Raw genomic sequence first — 12585 nt, forward strand, 5'->3', positions numbered from 1 at the left:
TCCAAGGGGTGGATTTTTATGCTTGCTTTACAAATACGAAAGAACAAGTTTAAATGGGAAGTTAGTTGTACTATCCTGTATGCATGCTCACCCCTCACAATTTGGATTGTTGTTTTATCAATTGTGGTCAAAGTTAGGATGACCTAACCCATATACATTCCACACATTCCACAAAGTCATCTTAAACTTTAGGTATTCTCAAAAATAACTTTTACAGAAGGAAAACTTAAACAGAAGAGCCCAACTGTGTATGATCCAATTACAAAAAAGTTATCTGATTTTATTTCTTATATATTTGGCACAAACAGCAGAGACTGAAAGCTACTACACATGTTGAACTGCTGACAGGAAAAGAACCCAGTAGATAAATCTAGGGTTTCCACTCCATATATTAGCTGGGGCTGCCCTAACAAAACATCATAGACTGGGTGGCTTAAACAACAATTTACTTCTCACAGTTCTGAAGTCTGGAAGTCTGAGAACAGGTCGCCAGCATGGTTAGGTTCTCGTAGGGTTCTCTTCCTGTTCTGTAGACAGCTGGCTTCTTCCTGCATCCTCACATGGTGCAGACAGCAAGCAGGCTTTCTGATGTCTTTTTTTTTTTTTGAGACGTAGTCTCGCTCTGTCGCCCAGGCTGGAGTACAGTGGCGTGATCTTGGCTCACTGCAACCTCCGCCTCCTGGGTTCAAGCGATTCTTCTCCCTCAGCCTCCCAAGTAGCTGGGACTACAGGCACATGCCACTGTGCCTGGCTAATTTTTTGTATTTTTTTTTTTCAGTGGAGACGGGGTTTCACCGTGTTAGCCAGGATTGTCTCAAATCTCCTGACCTCATGATCCACTCGCCTGGGCCTCCCAAAGTGCTGGGATTACAGGCGTGAGCCACCGCGCTCAGCCTGATGTCTCTTCTTATAAAGGCACTAATCCCATCAAGAGGGCTCCACCCTCATGACCTCATCTAATCCTAATTGCCTCCCAAATGCCTCATTTCCAAGTAACATCACATTGATGGTGAGGATTTTAACATAATTAGTTTTGGGGGGGACATAAACATTCAGTCCATAACAACTCATATTACACCACTTATTGCATACCAGTATTGTTACACGAAAATACCAATGTTTACTCATATAAATATAGATGATTTATTTCCAAATAAAACAATACTGATTTCTCCTGGCTCTGAAATCCTCATTCTTCACTATATCTTGGTTCTTTTACTGATAGCTTGTCTCAGCCATGTTAGACGTTCACACCATGAAGATCATATATCCTCATATCCGTGGAGATGGTACAGTAAGGTTTCTACTGTTACACACCATTATGAGTGACAACTTTATCTACCTAAAGACTCACTTTTCTTTATTCTCACCCACAAGTTTGTCAGCTGAAAGTGGCACCCTGTTTTGCCGAGAAGTTCCTTATATTTGATAATTCCAGATCTGAGAAACAGACTCAAATTCTTTTTTCTGTGACCTTAAATCAGGCTCAGAGCCCTATAATGGACTTCACAATTCTATTTTGTTGTATGTGACCAATAAATTATCTTTAAAACTATGCTGGAAGTAAAATATCAGTAATTTTTTTTTTTTTTTTGACACAGAGTCTTGCTCTGTTGCCCAGACTGGAGTGCAGTGGCACAATCTCTGCTCAATGCAACCTCCACCTCCTGGGTTCAAGCGATTCTCCTGCCTCAGCCTCTCCAGTAGCTGAGATTACAGGTGCGCACCACCACGCCCAGCTAATTTTGTATTTTTTAGTAGAGACAGGGTTTCACCGTGGTCTCAAACTCTTGACCTCGTGATCTGCCCGTCTCAGCCTCCCAAAGTGCTGGGGTTACAGGTGTAAGCCACTGCGCCAAGCCAGTAATTCTTATCAAATGAAAAATGATCTTCATTCACAATGACTGACCAAACTTCTGAGTTTCCTTCAGTTAATTTCAAATCCTGAGGTCAAAATCACCAATGACTTTTGCTCTTTGGCTTTCAAAGTGGGACATATCATCAAATGGTCCCATATACACAAAATTTACATTATAGACAAATACATATTTGCCATATGTTTGATAGCCTCATTCGTTGATTTTATAGATTTAAAACAACCTTAGGCTTTTTCTTCAGAATGTGTATTCTGATGTCGAATCAGGGATGAACTCCGACTATATGCCTTCCCGCATTTACTACATTCATAGGGTTTCTCTGAAGAATGACTTCTCTGATGTCGAATAAGGTCTGAGCCACTGCTAAATGCCTTCCCACATTCATTACATTCATAGGGTTTCTCTCCAGTATGACTTCTTTCATGTAGAATAAGAGATGTGCGCTGACTAAAGGCCTTACCACATGTTTTGCATGTATATGGCTTCTCTCCAGTGTGAATTCTTTCATGTTGGGCGAGGTGTGCACTCTGGCTGAAGGCCTTCCCACACTGATCACATTCATAGGGTCTATCTTCAGTATGAATTCTCTTATGTCGTGTGAGAGATATTCGGTGGCTGAAGGCTTTTCCACATTCCTCACACTGGTAGGGTTTTTCTCCAGTATGAATTCTTTGATGTTCAATAAGAAATGATTGGCGGCCGAAAACTTTACTACATTTATTGCATTTGAAAGGTTTCTCTTCAGAATGAATATTCTGATGTATTTTAAGGTTTGCAGTTCCAGAAAACATCTTCCCACATTCCTTACACTCAAATAGTTTCTTTTTCTTTGTATGAACTTTCTGATGTTGAATAAGGGATGAATGCCGATTGCAGACCTTCTCACATTTATTGCATCTGTATAGTTTTTCTCCATTATGAATTCTTAGATGCAGAATAAGGGTTGAAAGCCGCCTGAAGAACTTGTCACATTTATCACATTTGTACGGTTTCTCTGAAGTGTGAATTCTCTGGTGAAGCATCAGGGGTGAAATCCTATTAAATAATTTCCCACATTTTCTGCATTTAAAAGGATTCTCTAAATGGTGACTTCTTTGCTGTAGACTCTGACTTAAGGCCTTCGCATTTTCAGGGATTTTCTCTCCAGCATGAATTCTTTTATGTACAACAAAGACTGATTTCTTTTTGAAGCCTCTCCCACATTTATTATGTGTTTTCTTTCCATTGTGGATTTTCTTATGAAGTAAAAGGGATGACATCTGACTGAAGGCTTTTCCGCACTTTCTGCACTGGCAGACATTCCCAACAACGTGAATTTTCTGATGTATATTGAAAGACTGACATTGACTCAAGGCCTTCCCACAGTCAAGAATTTCCTTTCCATCATGAATTCTCATATGTAGAATAAGGGTTGTTCTTTGATTGAAGCTTTCCCCACATTTATTGCATTCATGGCTTTTCTTTCCACTGTGAATTCTCTGATGAAGTAGGATGGATGAGATCTGTCTGAAAGCTTTTCTACAATTACTGCATTCAAAAGGCTTCTCTCCCGTATGAATGTTCTGATGAAGTTTAAGAGAGAAGCTTCGACTAAAGGTTTTACCACAGTCATTACATTTTAAAGGTTTCTTCCCTGAATGCCCTTTCTTAGGTTTTATTGGGACTGAATTTTTGTTGCAGCCACTCTTTCGTGTAGGAGCTTTTTGTTGTGCAGAAACTAGTTTCTGGCAGATGCTTTGCCCAGATTTGTTGCATTGATTTGGAGGTAACTTCTTGGTCTCACATTTAGACCCCGAGTCTGAAAGACATAAAGGAATTAAATGTTTCTCCTTTTCCATGCTGAAAAAATGAAGATTCTACAATATAAATGTAATTATCATTATTAATCATAACAACAATTATGATTACCAAAACATAACTTTTTAGTGTTTTATTGTGGTTTTGATGACTATACTAAAGGCTTTACAGAGATATTTAATAACCAGAGTTCAGAAGAGTCTGTAATTTGAAAATGAATAAGTCAAGATTTTATTTATAGGATAACTTTTATGCCATATACGGCACATTGAACTCCACAGGTTGTTCAATGGATAAATGTATGTTTATTAGAGAATGTGTCCAGAAAAGGAAAGTCTACAGAGACAGAAGATAAGTGGTTGCCTGGGGCTCAAGGTAGGAATGGGGATTAACTGAAAATGGACATGAAGAATCTTACAGGGGTGATAAAAATGTTCTAATACTGGATTATATTGATGGTTACACACTCTGTAAATTTATCCAAAATCATTTAATTATATTCTAGATATAGTGACTTTTATGATGTTTACCTCAATAAAGTTGTAGATTTTAAAAAATGTATTCTTAAGATCAAATTTAAAAAGAACTAGTAAAAATTAGAATTGAGTACAGTCACGGGTTGCTTAACAATGGGAACATGTTGTAAGACATGCATTGTCAGGCAATTTCATTATTGTGCAAACATCTTACAGTAGATTTACATAAACCTAGATAGTATAGCCTACTATACACCTATGTTATATTGTATAGCCTGTTCCTAGGCTACAAACCTGTACATGACATTACTGTATTGAATCCTGTAGGCAATTTTAACACTATGATAAGTATTTGTGCATCTAAATATACATAAATGTAGAAAAGGTACAGTACAAATAACAGTTTTATGATCTTATAGAACCATGGCCATATATGTAGTCTGTTGTTGACTGGACTGAAACATCATTATGCAGCATATGACTGTATTTAGATATTTACAAAGGTGAAGACTTTAGCAAGAAGCAGGAAAAGCTCAGAAAAATAGGTAAGAGATTAGACTAAAAGAAGGAATCTATTTTGTAGTAAAATAGATCAATATGGCTGGCATAGGGTGTCAAAGTCCAAGGTGATATAAAATAACTACTTGTATGGCAAACTGACTATAAACCCGAGTGAATGTGGCATGATAAACACAGGCTTTAGAACTATGCTATCCAATATAGTAGCCATTAGTCACCTGTAGCTACTGAGGAATTGAAATGTGGCTGGTTTGAGGTATACTATGAGTATAAAACATATGCCAGACTGTGAAAATTTACTACAAAAAAGTATAAAGTATCTCATTGTAAAAATGCTGGTTATATGATATAATATGTTGGATATATTAGGTTAAATACATATATTACTAAAATTAATTTTACCTGTTTGTGTTAGGAAGTTCTTATATTGCTATAAATAAATACTTGAGTGGGTAATTTATAAACAAAAGAGGTTCAATTGGCTCCTGGTTCTGTAGGCTGTACAAGCATGGTGCTGGCACCTCCTTGGCTTCTGGGGAGGCCTCAGTGAGCTCTTACTCATGGTGAAAGATGAAGTAGGAGAAGGCACATCACATGGTGAAACAAGGAGAAAGAGAGAGTGTGGAGGAGATGCCACATATTACAATGATCAGATTTTGTAAGAATCACTCCCTATTGCTAAGACATCACCAAGGGAATGGTGCTAAACCATTCATGAGAAATCCACCCCCATGATCCAATCACCTCCCACCAGACCCCACCTCCAACACTGAGGATTAAATTTCAACATGAGATTTGGTGGGGACACAGATCCAAACCATATCACTGTTTTTAAATTTTTATTTGAATGTGGATACTAAAGATTTTTTCAGTACATATGTGGCTCACATTATATTTCTATTTCATAGGTGTGCTTTAAAGGCAGACATTACTGAATTAACTGAGGTGTTTTTCATTTAACTGCATAATCTTGTGACACACTTGTTAACTCTATTACCATAAGCATATTATCTTGAAAATATAGATAATAATCACGTACCTCACAAGGTTTTCATGAGAATTAGAAATAATGTGCGAAATTTCTGGCACATGCTATGACCTCTAATCTGCCATTCCAGTATTCAAAAAGCTGAGAACCAAAGTCTTCTTTCCTTTTTTCTTTTCCTTTTTGAATAGATATTTGGAGTGAAACCCCATCTGAAATGCAATGAGGCTATTCATAGCCTCCATTTATTGCTCTTAGGAAGTCTAGTCTTTGTAGCTATCTCAATGTGTTTGATTTTGGGGTACTGCTCCAGCCCCTGCTGGGTATGTTATGCCACACATAGTATATGACCTGTTCACCTTTCTAAAATCTGCACCATTCTGAATTCTGAAACACATCTTGCTCCAAGGGTTCTAGAGAAAGCTTTGTGGACCTGCAGTTGCTTAATAACTGGTAGTAGCTACCATTGTAATTATTATTAGTAGAAGTTCCAGAAAACAACCAGACAAAATAAGGAATTAACACAGGAAGATAATGGAAATGTTTATAGTGAAGCTAGCAGCATCAGCAAAACAAGAAACCCAAGATTCCTCCTATAGTCCTTCCCACCCCACATCCCATTAAGTCATATCAGTTAAGCTGCTTCTCCCTCTCACATTTTCCTAAAACTCTTAGCTTCCCTTCCTTTTCCTTTGTACCTTCCTTTGTTCCTTCCTGTGTGGAATACTAACATATCCCCTCAGCCCATCTCCCCATCTTCAATGTGGAAATCCTTAAACCACACCAGACACCAAAATTAATCCCAGGTAAATTAGTTCAATATAAAGTACAAAATCATTACAAACTAAAATAATATGAAATCTACCCCAAATTCTTTCTAACTATGGAAATAAAAAGAAAAATTACAATGTGAATGCCAACACTTCCAATCACACAAAAATGAAAAAAACTTTCATATAACCAAGTAGAAAAATAAGAGGTAAATAAAATAAAAAGTCTTAGGAAAGAATGGGGAAATATTTGAAGTCAAATGTAATGTCATATGGTTAATGCATTTTCTATATGAAAGCTTACTATACAAGCAGAAAATAAAAAAGTCACTGCTAGATAAAAGGGGAAAGATCATGAAAAAACAATTCACGAGAATAAGTAAAAACAGAAAACAAATGCTAGTAAATCTACAAGAAAGATTTATGGCCTATCCAGTATGGGTAAACCAATATGGATATCCAGTCTATCCACAAGGGCTCAAGAAACAAACTGGTACTTGGGAGGCTGAGGCAGGAGGACTGCTTGAGCCCAGGAGTTTAAGGTTGCAGTGAGCCATGACTGCACCACTACACTCCAGCCTGGGTAACAGAAGACCCTGTCCCTGTCTCCTTAAAAAAAAAACAAACAAACATGGTGACTCACACCTTTAATCCTAGCACTTTGGGAGGCCGAGGTGGGTGGATCACAAGGTCAGGAGTTCAAGACTATCCTGACCAACATGGTGAAACCCCATCTCTACTAAAAACACAAAAATTAGCCGGGTATGGTGATGTGTGCCTGTAATCCCGGCTACTCAGGAGGCTGGGGCAGGAGAATTGCATGAACCCAGGAGGCGGAGGTTGCAGTGAGCTGAGATGGTGCCACTGCACTCCAGCCTAGGTGACAGAGGGAGACTCTATCTCAAAAAACAAACAAAACAACTAAAAAGGAGAAAGTGGAAGAGCCAGATGGCCAAATAGAGCCCTCCAGCGATTGCCCCCTCTGCAGTAACACCAAATTGAACAACTATCCACGTAAGAAAACAACTTCATAGGAACCAAAAATTAGGTGAGCAATCAAAGTATCAAGTTTTAACACTGTATTCAAAGAAAGAGGCACTGAGGAGGGTAGAAAAGACAGTCATCATATGCCTGCACCACCCCTCCCCCAATGCCTGGCAGTGCAGCATGGCAACAAGAGAGAATCTATGTGTTTGGAGGAGGAAGAATGGAGTGATGGTGGGACTCTGCATTGGAACTCAGTGCTGCCCTGTCACAGCAGAAAGCAACGTGGGGCAGAATTTGGCCAGCACCCCCAGAGGAAGCATTTAAATCAGCTCTAGCCTAAGAATTGTCCACCACAGTGGTGGAAACTTGAGTTCCAGCAAGTACCCCCACCACAGACTAAAACACTCTGGTGTCCTAAGTAAATCTGAAAGGCAGTCTAGGCCACAAGGACTGCAATTCCTGGGCAAGTCCTAGAGCTGTGCTTGGCTCAGAACCAGTGGACTTGGGGTACCTGCTACCCAGTGACATACCAGTGACACACCAGCTGGAGTGGCCAAGACAGTGTTTGTATCAACTCTCTCCCAACTCCAGGCAGCACAGCTGGCAGCTCCAAGGGGAGAGGGAAGAGTAAAGAGGACATTGTCTTGCAACTTGGATATCATCTCAACCACAGTAAAAAAAAAAGTGCCAAGCAGTGTCTTGAAGGCCTCATTCTAGGCCATAGGTCCTGGACAAGATTTCTAGACCTACCCTGGGCCAGAAGGCAACTCGCTGCCCTAAAGGGAAAAACAGGCCTGGAAGAATTTACCACCTGATGAATTAAGACCTCTTGAGCTTCGAATAAACATCAGTGGTAGCCAGGCAGTGGTAGCCACAGGCCTTGGGCAAGAATGAGTACTACACTGGCTTCGGGTCAGACCCAGCACAGTCCCAGTGTTGGTGGCCATGGGAGTGTTTGTATCATCCCTTCCCCAACTCTAGGCAGCTCAGCACAGAGAGAGAGAGACTCCATTCATTCAGGGAAAGTAAGGGAAAAGAATGACTTCCTGGTAATCTAGGGAATTCTCCTGGATCTTACCAAAGACCACCAAGGCAGTACTTCTGTGAGTCTACAAGAGTCACAGAGTTACTGGCCATGGGGTGACCCCTAATGCAAACATGGCTGCAGTGAACAAAGACACACCCTAGCCCCTTTGAATACATGGAGAGTCTTCTCTGGAAGGACCAGTACAAACAAGCCCAGACTACAAAGATAAGAATAAATACCTAATTCATCAATGACCAGGTACTGACAAACATCCATAAGCATCAAGACCATCCGGGAAAACATGACCTCACCAAATGAACTAAATAAGGCAACAGTGACCAGTTCTGGAGTGACAGAGCTAATGTGACCGTTCAGTCAAGAGAATTCAAAATAGCTATCTTGGCCTGGCATGGTGGAGCACGCCTGTAATCCCAGCACTTTGGGAGGCCAAGGCGGGTGGATCACCTGAGTTCAGGAGTTCGAGACCAGCCTGACCAACATGGTGAAACCCCGTCTCTACTAAAAATAAAAAAAAATTAGCTGGGCATAGTGGGACACACCTGTAATCCCAGCCGCTCGGGAGGCTGAGGCACGAGAATTGCTTGAACCCAGGAGGCGGAGGTTGCAGTGAGCCGAGATCATGCCATCATTGTAGTACAGCCTGGGGAACAGAGAGAAACTCTGTCTCAAAAAAAAAAAAAAAAAAAAAAGCTATTTTGAGGAAGCTCAACAAAATCCAAGATAACACAGAGCAGGAATTCAGAATCCTATCAGATAAATTTAAAAAAGACATTGAAATAATTAAAGAGAATCAAGCAGAAATTCTGGAGCTGAAAAATTCAGTTGACAAATTAAAGAATGCATCAGAGTCTCTCAACAGCAGAATTGATCAAGCAGAAGAAATAGTGAGCTTGAAGATGGGCTCTTTGAAAATATAGTCAGAGGAGTCAAAGGGAAGAAGAATAATAAAGCATGCCTACAGGATCTAGTATATAGTCCCAAAAGGGCATATCTAGGAGTTAGTGGCTTAAAGAGAAGGCAGAGAGACTGGGGTAGAAAGTGTATTCAGTGATAGTAACAGAGAACTTTCCAAACCTGGAGAAAGATGTCAAAATTCAAGTACAAGGAGGTTATAGAACACCAAGCAGCTTTAATCCAAAGAAGGCTACCTCAGATAATTTAATAAACTCCCAAATGTCAGGGATAAAGACATGATCCTAAAAGCAGCAAGAGAAAAGAAACAACATAAAACGGAACTCTAATACATCTGGCAGCAGATTGCTCAGTGGAAACCTTATAGGCCAGGAGAGAGAATTATGATATATTTAAAGAGCTGAAGAAAACAAAAACCTTTATCCTGGAATCCAGTGAAAATGCCCTTCAAACAGGAAGGAGAAATAAAGACTTTCCTAGACAAACAAAAGCTGAGAGATTTTGTCAACACCAGACCTCTCCTACAAGAAAGCCTATAGGGAGTTCATCAGTCTGAAAGAAAAGGATGCTAATGACGAATAAAAAATCATCTGAACATACAACATTCACTAGCAATAGTAATTGCACAGATAAATACAAAATATTATAATACTGTAATTGTGATGTGTAAACTACTCATATCTTAAGTAGGAAGACTAAAAGATGGACTGACAAAAAAACGGCAACTACAACTCAAGACACACAGTATTAAAATATAAACAACAAAAAGTTTAAAAGCAGAGGAGATGAATTTAAAGTATAGGGTTTTTATTAGTTTTCTCTTTGCTTATTTGTTGGTTTGTTTTTGCAAAGTTAAATTGTCATCAGTTTAAATTAATGGGTTATATTATTTACGAGCCTCATGCTGACCTCAAATAAAAAATATGTAAGAGATACACAAAAAATATAATTCAAGAAATTAAAACATACCATCAGAGGAAATCACTTTCACAAGAAGGAAGACAAGAAGGAAAAAGAAAAGGCCACAAAACAACCAAAACAAATAACAAAATGTCAGTAGTAGGTCTCTACTTATAAATATTAAATGTACATGGACTAAATCTCCAGTCAAAAGCCACAGAGTGGCTGGATGAATTTTTAAAAAGACTCAATGATCTGTTCCCTATAAGAAACATGATTTCCCTATAAAGACACATAGACTAAAAATAAAGGGAGGGAAAAAAAATCCCATGCAAATGAAAACCAAAAAAGAGCAGGAGCAGCTATATTTAGATAAAATAGAGCTTAAGACAAAAAGTATGGAAAGATACAAAGAAAGTCATATAATGCTAAAAGGATCAATTCAGCAAAGGGATATAACAATTGTAAATATATACACACCCAACAATGGAGCACCGAGATACATAAAGCAAATATTTTCAGAGCTAAAGAGAGAGACAGACCACAATACAATAATTGTTGGAGACTTAACCACTTCATTTTCAGCATTGCACAAATCATCCAGACAGAAAATCAACAAAGAAACATTGGACCTAATGGACCTAATAGATATTTACAGACAATTTCATCCAATAACTACAGGTTACACATTCTGCTCAGCACATGGATCATTCGCAAGTATAGACCATGAAATATTAGGACACAAGACAAGTCTTAAAAATCCAAAAAAAGCTTGGTGCACTGGCTCACACCTCTAATCCCAGCACTTTGGGAGGCTGAGGCAGGTGGATTGCTTGAGCTCAATAGTCCAAGACCAGCCTGGGCACCATGGTGAAATCCCATCTTTAAAAAAAATGCAAAAATTAGCCAGGCGTGGTGGCACATGCCTGTAGTCCCAGCTACTCAGTAGGCCAAGGTGGGAATATTGCTTGAGCCTAGAAGGTTGAGGCTGCAGTGAGTTGTGATCGCACCACTGTATTCCAGCCTGGGTGACAGAGCAAGACCCTGTCTCAAAAAAAAAAAACAAAAAAAACTTTCAAATTGAAATCATATCAAGTATCTTCTCTGACCACAATGGAACAAAACTAGAAATCAATAACGAGAAGAACTTTGGAAAGTATACCAACACATTGAAATTAAACAATATAATACTGAATGACCAGTGGGTCAATGAAGAAATCTGTTTTTTTTTTTTTTTTTTTTTGAGACAGAGTTTCGCTCTTGTTGTCCAGGCTGGAGTGCAATGGCACGATCTTGGCTCACTGCAACCTCTGCCTCCCGGGTTCAAGCGATTCTCCTGCCTCAGCCTCCCGAGTAGCTGGGATTACAGCCATCCACCACCATGCCTGGCTAATTTCTTGTATTTTTAGTAGAGACAGGGTTTCACCATGGTGGCCAGGCTGGTTTCGAACTCCTGACCTCAGGTGATCCGTCCACCTCGGCCTCCCAAAGTGCTGGGATTATAGGCGTGAGCCACCACCCCTGGCCTGAAGAAATTTCTTAATTAAAATTTAAAAATTCCTCCAAACAAATGATAATGAAAACACAACATATGAAAACATGCTGCAACCTATGGGATACAGCAAAAGCAGTATGAAGAGAGTTTGTAACAATAAACGCCTACACCAAAAAAGTAAAAAACTTCAAATAACCTAATGATGCATCTTAAAGAACTAGAAAACCAAGAGCAAACCAAACCCCAAATTCGCAGAAAAAAAGAAATAGTAAGGATCAGAGCAGAAAGAAATGAAATTTAAATTAAAAAACCACAAAAGAGGCTGGGCACGGTGGCTCACACCTGTAATCCCAGCATTTTGGGAAGCCAAGGTGGGCGGATCACCTGAGGTCAGGAGTTCAAGACCAGACTGACCAACATGGTGAAACCCCATCTCTACTAAAAATACAAAAATTAGCCAGGCATGGTGGCGGACGCTTGTAATCCCAGCTACTCAGGAGGCTGAGGCAGGAGAATTGCATGAACATGGCAGTGGAGGTTGCAGTGAGCCGAGATCGTGCCACTGCACTCCAGCCTAGGTGACAGAGCAAGACTCTGTCTCAAAAAAAAAAAAAAAAAAAAACCCACAAAAGATCAACAAAATGAAATTTTTTCAAAAACATAAACAGAATTGACAAACTTTTAATCAGATTAAGAAAAAAAGAGATAAGACCAGAGATGCAAAAGGAATGACTGCAACTGATACTACAGATACTCAAAGGATCATTAGAGACTACTATGAGCAACCTAGGCCAATACATTAGAAAACCTAGAAGAAAT

At 39.3% G+C, this 12585-nt stretch overlaps 1 protein-coding gene across 5 annotated transcripts in view; it reads right to left on the minus strand.

The window, feature by feature from the left end:
• Positions 1-249: 249 nt before the first annotated feature.
• ZNF667 (zinc finger protein 667) overlaps positions 250-12585 on the minus strand; it is a 36943-nt gene continuing 24607 nt past the window's right edge. For all 5 annotated transcript variants that reach the window (XM_003809868.4, XM_055104343.2, XM_055104344.2 and 2 more), the window contains one exon: positions 250-3675. In XM_003809868.4, coding sequence (XP_003809916.3) covers positions 2102-3675 — 1574 coding nt within the window. In that variant the 3' untranslated portion in view covers positions 250-2101. The remainder of the gene's footprint in view (positions 3676-12585) is intronic.

The sequence above is a fragment of the Pan paniscus genome, chromosome 20 (assembly GCF_029289425.2).
Source record: "Pan paniscus chromosome 20, NHGRI_mPanPan1-v2.0_pri, whole genome shotgun sequence".
NCBI lineage: Eukaryota > Metazoa > Chordata > Mammalia > Primates > Hominidae > Pan > Pan paniscus.